General features: G+C 28.1%; 2 protein-coding genes, 1 long non-coding RNA gene and 1 other non-coding gene across 10 annotated transcripts in view; 1 reads left to right on the forward strand and 3 right to left on the reverse strand.

Moving 5' to 3' along the window:
• Window positions 1–8,467, reverse strand: part of PH4alphaEFB (prolyl 4-hydroxylase subunit alpha-1) — a 122,844-nt gene extending 114,377 nt beyond the window's left edge. For both annotated transcript variants that reach the window (XM_035082421.1, XM_035082418.1), the window contains exon 1: window positions 8,198–8,467. The gene's annotated coding sequence lies outside the window, so the exon portion shown is untranslated. The remainder of the gene's footprint in view (window positions 1–8,197) is intronic.
• TRNAY-GUA (transfer RNA tyrosine (anticodon GUA)) lies at window positions 7,680–7,775 on the reverse strand. Its single transcript has 2 exons — window positions 7,739–7,775; window positions 7,680–7,715 (listed from the first exon to the last, which is right to left on the reverse strand). It is a non-coding gene; the product is annotated as a tRNA-Tyr (tRNA).
• A 696-nt stretch (window positions 8,468–9,163) lies between the features above and the next one.
• Window positions 9,164–18,634, forward strand: part of LOC118066433 (uncharacterized) — a 53,101-nt gene continuing 43,630 nt past the window's right edge. The window contains exons 1-2 of one of the 2 annotated variants that reach the window (XR_004690252.1): window positions 9,164–9,212; window positions 10,617–10,704. This is a non-coding gene — a long non-coding RNA (uncharacterized lncRNA). The remainder of the gene's footprint in view (window positions 9,213–10,616; window positions 10,705–18,634) is intronic. The other variant, XR_004690251.1, reaches the window with a different exon arrangement.
• The window catches only part of LOC118066424 (uncharacterized), a 48,572-nt gene continuing 42,210 nt past the window's right edge, over window positions 12,273–18,634 (reverse strand). For 2 of the 5 annotated variants that reach the window (XM_035082456.1, XM_035082455.1), the window contains 4 exons: window positions 17,505–17,583; window positions 16,141–16,238; window positions 15,825–16,041; window positions 12,273–15,715 (listed from right to left, as the gene is read on the reverse strand). In XM_035082456.1, coding sequence (XP_034938347.1) covers window positions 15,848–16,041; window positions 16,141–16,238; window positions 17,505–17,583 — 371 coding nt within the window. In that variant the 3' untranslated portion in view covers window positions 12,273–15,715; window positions 15,825–15,847. Of the gene's footprint in view, window positions 15,716–15,824; window positions 16,042–16,140; window positions 16,239–17,504; window positions 17,590–18,634 lie in introns of all 5 variants that reach the window. The other 3 variants (XM_035082454.1, XM_035082453.1, XM_035082457.1) reach the window with 2 other exon arrangements.

An 18,634-nucleotide genomic window follows, 5' to 3' on the forward strand; every position in this document is an offset into this window, starting at 1 on the left:
GAAAAGAAATAAATAAAAATAGGGTCCAATTCAGTCCAATTTTTTTTTATAAACCGTAAAAAATTAAATTAAATAATATTTTTATGGAAAAAAATTTATTTCTTCATTGTGATAAATTTTCTTATGGATAGTTAACAAACAATGTTTAAGATAAATTTGATTGTCAACATGTAGAGATAGCAATAGAGAATGTAATTTATGTGGGGTATAGAAAGCTGCCTTAATAAATACAATTTAAATTCGTATTTAACATTTTTACTTTTTATCGCTTCTCGTAGAAGATTTGTCGAATTCTACTAGCCTTCCGGCTCGTTACGAATCGTAAAAGAAAGAATGGAAAAATACGTTGGGCGCATAAAATGGCAATAAAATGCAAATAAGTGCAAGTAGAGAGGAATGAGAAAAACACGAAAAGAGGGCTATGAGCATAGAAGGGAGGCAATAGCAGGTAGTAGGGTAAAGCAACTGCAATCATCGAGTTTTACGATGCTTCAGCGTGTCTTTGCAGTCGCAGAATCCTTTCCCTTTTTCATCCCCCTCAAAGAAGTCGGAAACCAGGATTTACGAATTAAATGTCGCCAGTACCAGGGCTCCTTCGTATCTCTTTTTCTTATTCTACATCAACTAAGATGCCGTAGGATTTCAAGGGAGAACGGAGGAAACGAACGGGAAGTAGAGATTGAAAGCATCGGAAGCATTAAAGTATCTGAACGTAAAATGCAATTTAATTTTCCAATGGTAGAAAATCGGGTTTAAGTTCTAATTTCATCTCTTTTCATGTTCATATAATCATATCAATTCGATTGCACCAATTCGATGTCTCATTACAGACATAATTAACTCTTCATTTAATCTATAAACATATTATATTTTATTGAAGAAAACTCTTTAATAGAATCATTATTTTATTCTTCAACTAAAAAAATTTCATTTTCTTTTCAGTTGTCGTTTAATGATTTTTAAAAATTTTTTTTAACAAAATAGTGAATAATTTTTTTTCTCATTCAGCTGAACATAAATGAAATAAAAAGAATCAAAAGAAAAAATATCGTGCATTAAACAGTTCTTTTCTTTTTTTTTTGCACTTCTCTAAAACTTTTAGTGTCTCATGAATTTCTATCAAATTTATTATTTAATGAAAACGGCGTAATAAAAATATTAAAAACGCGAAGAAAATAAAAAAAAAAGTGATAAACTTAAGTTAAACTTGAAGCATAAAAATTTGTATACAAAACTTTTCACTGGTTGATAATTGGCTTTTATGAACATAATTAGTTTCAATATTGTTATCAACTTTGTTAATTAATAATAACATTAACTAGAAAAATTAAAAACTTTTTTAAAAATTTCTAACTATTCATTATCTAATAAATAAAATACTAATGCTTCTAATTCATGATAAAATCAAAAATAAAATTCATATTTATATTTACTTCAAAATTAAATATAAATATTAGTAACTCTTAAAAAGTCTTTAATTTAATCTTATAAAGAATTACGAATTTTAAAAAATAAATTTAAAAATTCTCTTGAAACCACTTTAATAAAAATAACATTCTAGATATTTTTTTTTTCTCTTTCTCTATAACAATAAAATTAAAAGTAAGTAGCATTTTCTAAATGACGACTAATTTAATAGTCACAATTCTCTCTTAAAAACCCCATCTCTCATGAATTATGGAAAAGATGAAAATAAAGATCACTGAAACTAAACTCTTATTTTCCCTAAAAGTCATACTAATAAGGATCATTAATATTTAATTGTAAACCCATATTCTGGGATAATGAGACCAGTTCAGCAGCTTGTACTTCTTCTAGCAAGCAAAATTGGAATGTCAACGACTACAGCCTAGAGGGGAAAATGAAAATCATCTACAGAACTCAACCAAGTGCATTTTTATATCAGCTCAATCAACACTTGTGTTATTCGACTCATTTTCTTTTTATCGAATTTTTTATTTCCATGGAATAATATTCAAATGCTAGTATAAAGAAACTCCTTTTAATAATTTGACAGCTAAATTGATCAAAGATTTAAGAATAAAAAAGAACTCTACATTTAATGTTGATGTAAATTCTGTTATCACATAATCGAAACTAATTCAGCAGCTGTATTTTTTATACTTTGATAGAAACGGAATTTTCAATGTAAATAAAAAGAAGTGAAAACAACTTTTACGAAGTTGGTATGGTGCAGATATATCGAGAGTCAAAGGAAAAAATAAATAGAACAAAAATTGAAGACACTTAATCGAGTTGCAAGTTTCTCAGACTATCCAAAGCTTGATACAGCAGCGCGTTTCAAGAATAGAAAACGTTTCAGAAGAGGAAAGAAAAGAAAGATGAGGGCCAGCGTAAAGAGAGACTGCTCAGGAAAACGGCTTTTGTCGTCAAGTCTTTCTTTACAAAACGACAACAGATACTTCGTCTGATACCATTGTTTTTTGCGGGTAATCGTAGAAACCATGATGAGAAGGGTCGTAGAAACAATAGAGAAAACAGAAAGAAGGGATGAAAAATATGTAGAATGAATGAGAAAGAGAGAAAAAATAAAGTAACCATGTAAATAAGAAAGTGGAAAGAAAAAAATATAAAAATGTAAAGAAATATAAAAGTACAGCTGTGGATGTTGCAAGGTGTTGGCTGAGATCAATATTGAATACCCCAAGGAATATTTGTTTGCAGTTTGATTCTGAGAGGTGAAGGACACGATGAAAAAGCCCACAAGAGTGTCTATATAGGCAACACTATAGTGGTAGCTGCTACAGACATTGTTCAAGACTGTACAAAGAAGAGTAGATTTTCTGGCTGTGGTTTGGTGACACTTGGCGTAGACGTTATAACTTTGTTTAGAAAATACTCCTCTTTGCTCGAGACTTCGATCATTTTTTATTCAAGTTTCCGTCAGAACATCTAAATAATTAACTAGCTTTTAAAAGAAAATTTGTTCCAAATTTTTAATGAATTCTCTTACAATGCCAATGGAAGAAGTTTAACTTGGACTTCTATTAAATATTTGTAAAATAAAGTTTGTGAAATTAATATTTTGTATGAATAGAAGTAATGAGAAATACTTTTAAATTGAAACAAAAAAAAATTAAGTTGGAGAAATTTTTTTTTTAGCATAAGTTGGCTGTGGATAATAATGATTACGTGATTTGATATAAATTTCATTACTCTAGAGTTTGGTATAGTGTTTAATATCACGGTAATATGGTGCTGCTAAAGACGTGCTACAAGTTTTTTATCCTACACAAGATTTTGATACGATAATCAAAATTGGTTATTATTTAGAAATTATGTTTTTCGTGTATTACTGAAGTTTGGTACAGAAGCTCAAGTTTCTTAATATTATTAAACTTGATTCTCAAAAAAATAAACTCATCAATGCAAATTATTTAGCAAGATTAAGAATAAAAAAATTATGGATCAAATATTTGAATATTAATTTGGCAAATAATTTTTCTAGCTTATAAGTTAATTATTTCAATTAAAAATTAGAAAATAATTTTAAAAAAAATTAAAAGAAGTGTTTAAATGGAGAAAATTCATTTTTTTCCAAACATATGAAATTCAATCTGATAAATGATAATACTAAAGAGAAAAAAAAATGGAGGAAATTATACGAAACTGAAACCTTACGTGAATATACTCATTTCAAATCATGCAAGGGGTAGTTTTCTTGTAAGAAAAAATATTAGCATGAAAAATAAAAGAAAATAATAGCTTCCGCAATGAGGTAATAACGATCTGTAATAGCATTCTTCAGCTCTGGACAAGAGAAATATTTGCTTTTTATTTTTAATCATTATTTTTTTATTACAGAAAAAATTTTACATTACGATAAATCAGATAAAAGCATAGAAAAAAAAATAAACATTGATAATATAATCTGAATAGCTTTTTAATATACACATTGCACTTTATCATTTCTCTCAATAGCAAATATGTTTCCACATAACACTCTGAGTTTCTACCTAAACATCAAATAGAATGAACAATTGAATGCAGAGATACCAAATCTGTTTAAATTGAAAGCTTGAAACTTATACGTGTATGAAGATATTTCAACATCGCTACTAATCACTCAATTAGAAATTCTGGTAAGCTACATACCGACATAATCATCACTTCATATGTTACTATCTGATTAATAGCTTCACATCTATGTTAATAGCTGTGAATTTATATAATAACAGATATTAGACAGAAACTAATGATAGAATTTAAGATAAGATGGCCGATTGAAGAAAATTGAATTTAAATATTTTAAGTCTCATTATCTTCAAGTAACCATGAAAGTGGAGAAATCAGGACACTTTTGAAACATGATCACTTGTTATTATCCTACACTTTTTCAATGTTTAAAGAATAACATAAAAGTAAGAATAATTCATTTTTTATCCTAAGATCACTCTCATTAATTTCAAATATTAATGGATTTGATTAAACTTTTTTTCTTCAAATAACTAAGCTATTGTTTAGGTATTCACCATTGTAGCATGTGAAAAAATGTCTGTTCATTATATAACAATAGAAAATGTTAATTAAATCATTCAGAGTTTTATTCATGAGAATTAGTGAGATATATTTTTTTTAAATTCTTAGTTTACCCTTCAATCACTAATGTTATTCCTGAAGCTTATGTAAATGAGAAAGGGAATATGTGAAGAGATTACATTCTTCTAGCTACGAATTGATCAAATACTCTTAATAAAACAATTATTCTTGTACACTAAATTTATTTTAAAAATTTATATCATCATCAAGTATTAACTTGGTAATCAAAATGTTAAAAATTTACTTAAGTACAGAGAAAAATTTACATCAAACATAACTGGAAGGTAATTTGTGAAAAATTCTACATACTTTTTATTTTACTTTGAATTTCAAAGAGTACTAAATACACATGATGAATACTGATAACACAAGGTAACAGCCGAAACAATGTTTTTGATAAAAATAATTCTGGTCAATTTTAAAGTGTTAAACATAAATTTGTCATAAAAATTTCCATGTTAACTATAACAGTTCATTTGAAACAAATTCTATTTTATTTTAAATGTAAAAAAGAGCTATAAAAAATCTCAGTACTTTCCTTTACTATCTATCAAATCAATGAGAAACTGAAACTGAACTGAAAGTCGATAAAACAAAGATTTGATTTCTATCAAAAAATTCATTGAGTTCTGGTTAAGTTATTTGAAGTGATAGAAAAGAATGTTTTAGATGTTAATAATATTGACTGAAAGATAAAAGATAATAATTTTTAAAAATGACCAGAATTCGACTTCAGATTTCAACGTAAATAATATCTTTCAACACTGTAAGCGGCGTGATCGTAAATCTTGTAGCCACTAGAAATAAAAAAAAATGGTAGAAATGTAGAAGCAAAACAAAGAAAAAAAAAGAATGCGAGAAGAGGAAAGTGTGCGAAAGCTCTTTCTAGCTCAACCATGAAAGCCCAGATTACTTTTTTCTTCCAACTTCTTCGTCACAACTTTTTCCTTAGCCTTCCTTACCTCCTTCACGCCTGGAGTTTCTTGCAGAAATCATTTATTGGATCCAACATACACTAGTTTGAATGCTATATAACAGAGCATTTTGTCTGGAAAATCAATTTAAATTGGACTATATTATTGAGAGAAACTTGTTGGGAACAAGTGAATTAATGCGGCTTCTCTATCGTTCTTCGCCGTTAGTACTTCCTTCTTCCGCCAAATCCAGTTGCACACACCCTCCGGAAAGCATAGAACGTACGTGCACGGATTCCACTCATGGATTTAACGTTATGCCGTTTACCACGGATGGTGGAATTTACTCGAGAATGGCCAAGTGCCTCTGAAGCTTCTATGGCTCTCTTTACTGCAACCTCCTTTACACTTGGCCCCTGCACCCACTCCCGTAAGCTCTCGACGATATTACTAGGGTGACGCAAAGCTTATCGTAAAGTCCAATTTCGAACTGGTTGGATTCCAGCCGACCCTTCATAAAATGAACCCCCACCAGAAAAGCCTAGTTTTCGCCTCCAACATGCTATTGTTTCACCCTCCAAGCACCCACTAAGCACCATACAAGCTATAAGTGTGATTAATCATGCTAAATTCTTGCTTAATACATTTATGTTAATTTTTCAAACCCCATGCGTTATTTATTAATTATCGCTTGCATGTATTTGTCAGCGGTAATTTCAAGAACTTGAGTAATTCACGCAAATAAGTTTGTGAAACGATATGTCACGTTACATGCAACCTATGGAAATTATTACAGGGCCATGCAAGCATGCACATGACAGAAACCAGGTGAGAATTCACAGAGGGTTACATTTTGAAAAATAACCCACCAATTTGACTAAATTTCATTCATCATGCGTTGCTCCATTTTTATCACATTTAGAAAAAAAAAATTTTTTTCTGCTTATCAAATATGATAAAGTGTGCGAAATTTATTGCCCTCATCAGTTGGTAAAACTCCCACTATTTGTGTGTGTATATATAACTTTATTTGTTGATTTTTTTTCGTATTTGTGATTTACAAATGGAACTATTCAAATAGTAAGTTGTGATTGATTCTAGCATCATCCATCATTTTCTTTTAAATTTATTATTTGTTGTTGAATCAGTTTTTTTTATTGCATTAAAAAAGAATACGGATGATAAATGAATAACTCTAACCCAAAAATGGAATGGTGAAATTTGAAAAAAACTTTTTACAAAATATTTTTAACCCTCTTACATATTTTATTTAAACTTTTACATATTTAATTAATTAATGCATTACACATTTTTTTATCTCTAATATCCATTATCGAAGAGAATGAAAATTCATGCCATTTTTTTTAACAAAAAAATATTATAAATATTTCCAAATTATGTTAATAGTATAACAAAATACACTTTAATGAGAATAGAATTTTTCCATCCCAACCGAATAATAATATTCTATCGTGAGACATATGCGTATTTTATTTCATTCTTCTTCCTTTTTTTACAACGCATTTTAGTTGAACGAGTCGATAAAATGTGAAACAAATTTCCACCATATGAATTTGAGTTGAGATAACATGCATATGTACTGCTAAAATTTTCTTTTTATTCTCCAACACAAGTGAAATATTTTTTCACAGCACTAGAATAAATAGACGAATATTGTGACGCGAAAATTCAATGTATAGGGAGGGAGCGAGAGAGTATGAATGTACGATTATATTTCATTCCGTGTGCTAAAGGGGCTGTAAGGGAATATGGGAGATGGGGCAAGTTTCGTATCGCATGCTCATTTGTTTATCATTAAATGCTAATAATAGCGATAGCGAAGATAATGGAAGCACTTGTCGCACGATTGGCAATTTCCCTTCGGGATACATGATTCCTATCTATGGCCTTGTATGGTACTCAGCATTTTCAACAGATACCAACAATACCATACATTGCATTTTCTCTTCAGTTTAATTAGAGTCTATTAGGATATTTGAATACCACTTAATTTATTGTGCTAATCACACAGTATTATAATAATGTATTCAAATCAATCACTAAGTCATGAGAATGCCTATATTTCATTATCAAATTCAAACTATCTCAATAAATTATCGTCTGAAATTAACTCATAGAGCTAAATAATGTTAATAATTTAATAAAAAAAAAAAAAAAATTATTATAATGAAAAAAAAAAAAATTTCCTTCGAGCCGGATTTGAACCAGCGACCTATGGATATCTTCTAGTATATTCAAGCCAACTACAGTCCACCGCTCTACCAACTGAGCTATCGAAGGATATGAAAAAGTATCTCTTCTTTTCAAACACTAGTTAGTTGTAACCTCATTTTTAACTTTTCGATTAAAATTATCAAATAAGAATAAACACATTCATTAAAATTGTTTTATAGATGAATGATAATTCGAATCTGTAAAATGACTGAAATATGAGTGTGTCGATTGCTTTTCGGAAACTGTACAAATAAAAGAGCGATAAAAAGATATAAATTCGAAACAAACATTTATATCCGGAAATCAAATAAAGATTTTGATTAAAGGTAAACAAACGTTTGATAAAAGCCGATGAATGAAGATTATAACCTCAAACGCTAGTAATTAAATAATAAACAATGACAGAATGAACGAGAAAACAATTGATATAGACGAATTCTAGTGATAACTGATATTTTTAACTGTATGCAATGATTAGATTCACTCACCGGATGCTGCTGATTATTAAAATCGGGACAAAAATTCTTTTAACGCCTTCAGAAACATTCATCACATTACCACTATCATATTATTTGTTTTTAAACTTTTGATTGTCATTCCCACACAACTTACACTTTAATATGATAGAATTTTGTTATTAAAAAATGTTATTCACACTTTTATAAATTACTTTTATTCATTTTAGAATTTAATCAAAACATGACACGCAAAATAACACCGGAACAATACACACTCGAAATAAATTAGAACAACTAGAATCAGATGATTAAAATGAACTGTACTGACATCTTTAAGCACTGATTGTTTTCTTAACTGTTTTTAGAGTTTGGTAGCAGATGTCACTGTTTAGCTCAATCAGTACAATTATTTTCATCTTTATCACCATTTAATCTGCATTTGTTTTACTGACCTCATTTATTAAAAGCTGAAAAAGTAGAGTTTAGGGATATCAAATACAGAGGGCATGACATCCGTCCCTAATTCACCCCTCCCGAGCAATTTTCCTAACCGCGAAATTCAAAACCACTAATGTGTAACGTTCAAATTACATATTTTTGATTTTTTGCACTCTATTTATTTATATTCAAATTTTATATTCTTCATCAAAAATGCATTTCTCTACATGATTTTTTTATTAGTTAATATTACAAAAATCTTCCTAATTGAGTAAAGATTATCTTTCCATCAACTATAATTGTTTTTACCAATTACCAATGAGAAATATAAGAAATAAATTATTTTTACAGTTGATAATTGCTTATTGAATATTATCGAGTGTTTTCAAACTCTTTTATGTTAACTCACCCAAATTACAGCAGATGGACTGAGCCAAATTTAAATTTTTTCAATTTTGAAACATAGTCCACCATCTTTTGTCATTAAACAAAACTTTTTAACAAAGAATTCAACAATAGCGCTGTCGTCACAGTGCTAGCGTCAGTATTGAATCGAATATTGAACCGAGCATTTCGTTTATCTTGAAGAAAATCAATCCGTCTTTTGGTAATGATTCAATTATCTTGAAATCAGTAAAATTTGTAAATATAATTTGTCTGTTATTGTAGAAATAAATAACTGTAAATATAGGGCGAAGGTTGAAATACCATCAACATGAAAAAATTGCACTTTCGCGTGGAAATCATAGACTTTATTTTTAGAATAATCTGAGTATCATTAAACAACGTAAACATTCACAACAAATGGGCTTAGGGGTGTTACTTCGTAATTTTAATAATGAGAATAATAAGATATTATATAATTGTAATTAATTATTATGTATATATCATCACGATGTATTTGGTAATTGATGTATAAGTGAAATTTATTTTATTTATTCTCATTTTAATAATTATTCGCCGTATTACGACGATAATGGTCAATAGTAATAATGATGATGATAAATTTATTTAATCATACGATAATCATTATTATTCACATAGATATATGTGATACATGTAACTGTACATGTGCGTGAGATAGGATTTATTCTTTTTATTTTATTATATTTGCTAAAACAATTTACGCAATGCATTTAGCACTTTGGCGTTTCTCTTACCTAAATCATTACTTTTAATGTATTTCCTCGCTCTTTTCTTTTTTTATTTTATTTTAAAATCTTAGCTTCGATTAAGTCGAATAATTCAAGGTCTTATGAAGTAAGTCGATAACAGTACTATAGTAAATAAGTAATAGTAAACGCACGTTTATTTACAGTTTAATTCTTATCGCGTCTCTGAGAAGATAATTAGCAACTCAGGATATTTCCATTATTAAATGTATTCTTTTGCTGTAACGAAATTGATAAAAAGAGCTGAGGCAATGGAAGAGAGAAAGTGATTGTATCATTTCATATCAAATATCATATCAATTAATTCATTACAAAAGAACATTGATTTCAAAAAATATTACTTTCAATGAAAGAATTCCAATAAGCAAATAGAATTGAAAGATAAAAATTCTTAAAAGTTTAAATGTTAAAAATTCTTCTTGAAAAATATATATTATATAAATATTAAACACTTGAGTACAATAGAAAATTAACTAACTTTTTCCATAATTTTTTGTGCAATGATAGAAAAGATAAACGATTTTTATGCATTTATATATCACCAAGATCATTTTTTTTAATGAAGTATTTGTAAAAATATTGTTATTTATTCCACCTCTAACATTTAAACTCTTAAAAATTTTAATCTTGCCATTCTTTCTTGTAGTTTTTCTTTAAATTTTCTCCACAATTGATCACTCACTCTCTCCCTAAAATGAACTGATGTTCTTTCATGTCCTGTACTGAATTAATGATTAACGATATCTATTATATCATGATGAGTTGCCTCGCCATTAAATTCAATAAATGAATAAACCCTAAATATTTTCTTCACATCATCCGTCGTTTAATGTTAACAGGGAGATCAACGGTCCAACCTTCGTCCTTACTTTCAAAGAGGAATAGTACTAAACGTCGGAGAAGGAATAATGGTACGCTGAACTCTCTGTGAGTAATCACCAAAAATACAATATAATTATATTTAGTAGTAATTCATCAATCAAGTAATTATTTAATTAATAAGTTTATACGTGATTATGTAAGAATACATATCACTAAATTAGTTAGGTATTTATTCATGAGATGAGACGAAAGTAGCTTAAACAGGATATTATCTTACTTTTTCCATACATAATAGTTTTACTGAATTATGAGAATTTAGATTTTGGACGTGTGAGTTATACGCGCGTTAATGAATTTTGCAAGTGAATTTTTTAAAAGTGATTTTTTTAAGTAAATATGATTTTATTATAGGTATATAGAGTGAGTAGAATTATTAAAAGTTGCACGTACGACTCTTATTTGCAGGAGAAAATATTTTAAAATTTGAAGACTCATGATTATATGCAATATCGGAGATATGATATACAGACTGGTTAAATTTATCATAAAATTCATTCATGAACAATTAAAGCTGACAATAATATTGATGACAGTATCTGTATAAATAAAAATAACACACAGAACAAATAACTGATAGACAAGCATAGGTGAAAAAAAATTTTAGTAATTATCAATATATTTGTAAACATTGTGCGTATTTTTCACCATTTGTCATTGAATAACAAATATAATAATTAATAATGATATAGTTAACCAATCTGTATATTGTACAGCTACATTACTATTTAATTTTTCTAAACGTATGTTTTTATGTAAGAGTCACAGAAAAGTACACTACAAATTTTTTTAAAAGATCTGACTCGCTCATATTCCGAAAATTATTGCACAAGTATTATTAATACCCGTACTTTATGAATAACAATCCATGATTGATTAATTGCGAGAGATACTAGCGCAAGAATTGTCGAATTTTAAGCACATCAGTCTGAGAGAAAGGCGCCGGGACTTTTTCCCCTGTTTCTACACGCAATCATTCATTATTGATGATAGCTAGGTCATCAATACACACGTTTTTTCCAATTAAAAAATTAATATGATATATTAGTTTACTTCAAACGTTAGTTGGAGAAGAAAATTACATTGAAGAACGAAATAAGACTTGTATTTTAAGTAATTAAATATATATTTTTATGAAGAAAAAGATTGAAATGGCTATTTGATAAAATTGATAATGAATTAGAGTATTGACATATTTCTAATTTTTCAAAGAAACTTTCTTCTCAGCATGTAGATTCAAGTAAAAAATTTGAAGTCGAATTATGTACAGTTAATTGATGTGAGTATTTTTTCTACAGAGGAAAAAAGGTTTAACAGAATACAATATAGGATATTACATTTAAATAATAATAATAACAACAATTAAATCATTATATAATTTACAAGAAAACGATTATATTTGAATTAAAAATTCCAGAGTTCCAAAAAAAAAAAAAATTGAAAATGATTAAGGGCAAGAATAATTAACAATCAAAAAAATACGATGCACAGATTAAAAAAATGAATAAATATATATCTATATAATAATGATAATATTAATAAGAAAAAAAATAAAAAATAAACATAAAATAAAAAGGAACATACGTCTTTTCGCCATCACATGACAATTACATTTCCTCATTCATGTACACAACTATTTATAAGTTACATCATTACATTGATTTATTTAACAATTTATGATTTTTGTAGCTTTACACACGGAGAAGAATTATTCAAAATTTTATTCGCATACCTTCTGGTATTTAATTAATTCATCAGTTTTTTTATTTTCTTCATTAATATATTTTTTTTTTTTTTTTAAATCAATAACATTCCTATCAATTTCACTCTCCACCTCGCACAACGTCGTATGACCAGTGTTAACCACATTTGTGTCCAAATTAGGACAATAATGTGTTAATTAAAAATGATGCATATACGATTTATCACGAAATTCATTCATGCTCTCTATTCGTTATTTTTGTTTTCGATAGTGATATCAATGAATAGTAATGATAATTAATTATTAATAGGTAATTTATATTTTATGATATACGCGCGTATACATACAATATGTGTATATACAATATACACACACGTATGCCGATAAATTGCATGGCTGCAAGTATTATTTATATTTTTATTTGTATAATTATATTATGTATTTATCATTTAATATTATTAATATTATTATTTAACACATTTTTGTACAAGTAAATTAATTAAGAATAAGTACAACTTGGTAGCAAAGAGAGATAGAATTATTATATCCATTATAATTATCATAGTGAATTGAGAGAGATAGAGAAAGAGAGAGAGAGAGAGAGAGTGAGAGATATTTATTTTTATAATAATTAATATTTAATTCATTTAAAATTTCTATTTTGTTTTTTGTTTCATATATGATTTTCGTTTGTTACGCCGCATTTGACATGAAAGGGCTCTTTGCTTCTGTTTTTTTTTTATTAAATTGCTGTAATATTCCCTCATTATTTATTTGCATTCATATTTATATAACTCAGGCAAGAGTAACATGGATTAAAAATGAGGGAATGTAATCATTCACTCAGCACGTGTGGAATAAATGGAATAATTATATGGTCGATATTTGTTAATCTTTACAATATTGCATAGAGGGAATAAAATAGTTTCAGACTTATCTAATAATTTTAATCTTAATTTTATTTTAGTTTCATTTTTTTCTTTATTTGCGGATATTTATTTAGATTAATATATTTTTGGCAAAGAGTCCACTTTCAGTGCAAGTAAATTCAAATGACACTCGATAGTGCAGTGCCCATATTAATTTTCGATAACAAGAACACACATTAAAAATCATAAAAGATCAACACTATTATTATTTCATTATTTTTTGTCACTTTCACCATGCGATAATTAACTCGATCCCATTTTTTGAAATTCAGTTTGTAACATAAAAGTATATTACTTAAATCAATGATTATTTTGGTTAAATGAACATATATAGCACGGCGTAGGTTTTTTATTTTTTTTTCATAATTTTTGTAAGTTTTAAATACTCTCCCTTCTCGATCGCTGGAGTGCAAACATAAATTTAATGCATCTCCCGAGCAAGAAATCGCACTATTGAATAAAAGGGATCGATGTGTCATGGCTTAATATTATAAACCTATTTTTTATCCTCCCATTTTTTATTTTATATTGAATATTTTACTTATAATCACGAGATTCTTTTTTTTTATCGTTTTCGCCGTTTAGAGACTCGAATTGTTGAGGTAATATTACATTTATCAATAAAACAATTAAGAGAATAATAAAAAAAAGAACAAAAAATGTAAGTAAAATAATGCAATCCAGTGGAGGAGTAACCTGAGATTCAACTTGTGGTTGTATTGCACTTTGTGAGAAAAAACATTGGGAACTAGCGCAGACTAGAATGACTAGATCTCAATGGGGATCTTATTTTCCTTCAATGTTATGGTATACAAAATTTTTCATGGCAAGACAATTTATGTTCCATTTACTAAATAAATTGTATTTAGGGCAGCAATGACTGTGTGGTAGTGGCCTAGTTTTGGTGGTCTGCCAAGTGCAATAAGTACTTGGATTGTTGACTTTTTTGTTAGACCCCTGACTCACACAAAAATAAGTGTCTAGTCCCAAAGGTCTACTAGCTGAAAAGTACTGCATTAGTCTCGTCACAATGACAAAATAGTACAGTACGAATCAGGTAGTAGATTACATAGTTAAAGAAAATTATTGGAGCTTTTAAGAAAACTTGAGGGATAATTTTGTAGTATAAAAATGTAATAAAGCTCATTATAATTGATATCGATAGGTACACACAAGCAAAAAACATTGATCATTTTTCATTAAAACGTTCACATCTTAGTATAAATATTTGATAATTTTTAGAAGACACTCAGATATGATAATGAATTTTTAAAGAAAAAAAATAATTCAATTAATTACTTTATTATAAATAAATGTAAGAAAAATTCTTAGACATTTTCAATGAATTCATTACAACAATTCATATCTTTTAAATCTTTAGCTCCTATAATTAGATTATTAATGCAAGGACTAAAACATCGCAAAAAAAATGCCCAAGAGAGCTTTTTCCCCATTCATTAATTATTATTCTCCATAAGTTTAAAGACAAAAAAACGAGGAAAGACAAAATGACTGAGCTCCAAACGGCGTATAATAATAATAATGAATTAATGTGAAAATTCGATTGGCATATATATTGTAACCTATGTTAAGGTGTACACATAATTCCCTTATTTCGGTGTGAATGGAAATATTTAGTTTATTAAATATTAAATAATTAGTTTTTATTATTTTTGTTTAGTATTTAAGCTTGAGATTAGAAAATCCATCACCGATGACAGACCAGCTGTCAGCTAGCGGTGTACTTTTTAAATGGATCCTTTTACCATACACTATTATGTCATTGGCATTTTCGTGTCACACAGATGTACATAAGGTGTGTATCATGCGTCTCTTGGGAACGGCTATTTTGATGCTTCCAAAATGTACATTAGGTAAACGTTGTGTTAAAGGATAAACAAAAATTAATCGAAACTTGGTCTTGGGTGTGTTCTCTTGCATGTACATCAAGGTATTTCTTGTCTAGCTATGCTCACACCTGTATTATGTGGGCGTTGTTCATTGTTCTAGCGCTTGTCTTCACGCACGCGTGCAAGAATTATGCATTCATGTACATTCATGTACATTTGATGCATATATTCTTGGCTATGGTGTGTTTTATAATTCACCACGATATTATATACTTTTAATACAATTCTTGCGCATATTTTATACTTAAAATTACGACAATCGGTTTTTATTTTTTAAAATGATAAACAAGATGATACGTAACGTATGATCTTTTCTATTTTTCGGTATTTTCATTTTTCATATTTTCTACTTCATTTACTTTCTCCATACTGCTTAATTATTCTTTGAGACTCCTTGTTGTATTTTTTTGTTTGTTACTCATTCTTTTAGCTCAATAAAATATTTTTAATCCGGGAGAGACGAGCAGTTGCTATGTAGATTGGCGACTAAATTAAGAGTAGTATCTCGTTTTTGTCACCTGAAAAAAAGACTTGATTAATTTATCTGACTGAGTAGCACGTCAGTAATAAAAGTTGTTTTTTTTTTTTATTATTCAAAAAGTTATTTAAACAAACGGAATATTTTACCTTGAATTGAACGCTTATGAGACTCACGAATGAGGTTGAGGCGTGCACTGGTCTCGCTTCTCGCCCGTAGGAGTACATGGTTTTATCACTGGTTTTTCCTCATTTGCTGGTGTTGGTGGTGCGTCCTTTCGTGGTGGCATCCTTTCATTTATTGCGTCTAGTCCCTTTGCCTCGGCAAACGACGTAATTTTGTGGTTCGGCGAGAAACCTTGGAGCGCTATAAAAGTTGAATTTTTTCTCACGTCAATATCTATCTTTTCAAGTTCTCATCCGAGTTAAATTGTTTGCGCAATCTTTATACGGTTTTTTATCTTACCATTTTTAAGAGATGTCTTTCCACCTGATAAAGCTCCCAAGGGCAAAGCACCCGTAGGTGTAAGACCTTTAAGCTGCAGGACACTCTCGCTCTCCTCTCTATAAAATTTGAATACCAATTTAAAAATCAGGCATTATTTTTTATGTCACCCTAGGGATCAAACTCTACGCTTGTGTGATTATTATCTTCTTTTAAATAGTGTATCTCTTGGAAATTTTATGACTAAAAGATTTACAAATGTTGATAGTAAAAATGCACTTTAAATTATCATTAATTTCCCTTATCTTCATCAAGATATTTTTATTTAATTTTTAATGCTGATAGATTGAGGCTAATCAATTTCCTCATTTACACAAAAATTGAAAAATTACTTTGATAATCTTTTTTTTTACCAAGAAACTGATAGAGTTTTTGATACAAAAATTGAACAAATAATGAATAATGTATTACAAACACATTTTACTGATCATTGTTTTTCTTTTTTTCTTAACTTGTAATAAATTATAAAGAAACTTCTCCACTCTACAACTTTGTTTTTGTAATCCCTTTTATATTATATAAAAACAAAAGTAATTCATTTTCATTAAAAGTTAACTTTGTCGTCATTTATTTAGTTATTCGAATGTGCAAGATGTTTTTTATTTTTGCATGAAATTCTAACATAAAAATCAACAAAAAGTAATGAGTATTTTTTTGTTGTCTTTGAAATGAAACATTTTCAAAACTTTAGTATTTAAAACTCATCTAGAAAAAGTCATTAATAATGTAGATGACTATGTGTTCTAGTATACAGATATTCATCAGAAACGAGAATCAATAAAATACAACTGCTATGAAAAAATATTCTTTCTTTTAATATACATATATTATTATTATTTAATATGTAAAGAGACATAGAAAAATTAAAAAGTTGATTCTTTACTTATGTAATTAATTATAATTTTATTAAATATACCTTTGACGTTTTATCAAACGATTATTTATTTAATAATTACTTCACAATAGATAAAAGTTACTATTGATTATTTAATTAACAGCACAACAGAGATGTACTAAAAAAAATTAATTTAATTATTTTAGATGATTTTTTACATCAACTAAATTAAATTGACTCTTAATAAATTAATTTTTTCTATAAAATCGATTTCATCAAATTAATTTTACTAATCAAACAGTCATTTATTAATTGGTTTCAACATCTTAGTTTAATCAAAATTCACAAGTAAGCTTGAATTTTTTTTTATATCCATTAAAAAAGTCATTTCTTGATAATTTTTTTAGAAAGAATATTTTTTTTAAAAATAAAATAAGATTATAATTGACATTCTGAGATATTAATTGTATAAATAATATAATAAATTAACCTGAGGACGGAGAATACTCGGGCCATTTTTCCAATTGCCCTTATCTTGTTCCTGATAACTTCCTTGCGTAGATTTGCTGCTGCACCTGCTCCAAGAGAATAAACAATTAAATTTTGATTACATTAAAAGACACAGAAATAAATTCTGTGCCATGAACTTGAGGCAATTTATCGACAGTGATAAATTTTTCACATTAATTTATCTACATCAATCGAGTGAATAGAAATATTCTATTCAATTTCAACTATTATTTGTTAATTTTTTGCTAAATTCACTGACGATAAATTACCGGATATTTGTGTATACTATTTAATATATAACATTTTCATTGTTCAATCTCGATTCCATCCATATCACACATCAGCGTGATATCGACGTACTACATGTTAAAATACGATTGGCGTCAATCGCCGCAAAAATTTTTGCGTGCATCAAAAGCTGCACTCGCTGAGTGTTTTACAGATGCATTATACAAAACATGCACATGCAGTTAGGGGGACACTTTTCATTATTATCATTTTCCGTCACTTTCTATTTTTATACATCTATATTTTTTTTTGTCATACTGCACTTTTTATTTTCTTTCTATTTTATCATTTATCTTTATGTTTAAATTTCTTTTGCTACATTTTTAGTAGTTATTTATAATACTAAACTAAAAAAAAAATTCAAAATTTTTTCTGGAAAGTTATTTAATTTCATTACAACTACTTTAATGATTTAACAAACTAATACTTTTTGCGTATCAACTTAAACGATAGTATCTGAAACAAATTGTGTTACTTTTAATCGATTTTGAGCAAAAAGACACTTTCGGAAACGTGGTCGAACGTTGTTATAAAAAGGGAGATAGCAATGAGTGTACAAAAGTGGGGAAGGTTGACCATATCCGACGAGAGTTCCGGTAAAAGTCATATCCTAAATTATCGTACATTTTATCAATCGAAATTTGATATCTATTATTTAATTCGATAATAATCGATAACCTTGTATTCACGCATTGAGTTGATGGGATTTGAAGAAATATGTTGCTACTAATATCAACTCAAATGTGTAGTAAACCGTCAAGTGCAACTACATTATCTATTTTACTCAACTGCTACACTTTATGAAGGAAAAAAAAAATTATT

The sequence above is a fragment of the Chelonus insularis genome, unplaced genomic scaffold, assembly GCF_013357705.1.
Source record: "Chelonus insularis isolate UGA/USDA-ARS -01 unplaced genomic scaffold, ASM1335770v1 contig_346_pilon, whole genome shotgun sequence".
NCBI lineage: Eukaryota > Metazoa > Arthropoda > Insecta > Hymenoptera > Braconidae > Chelonus > Chelonus insularis.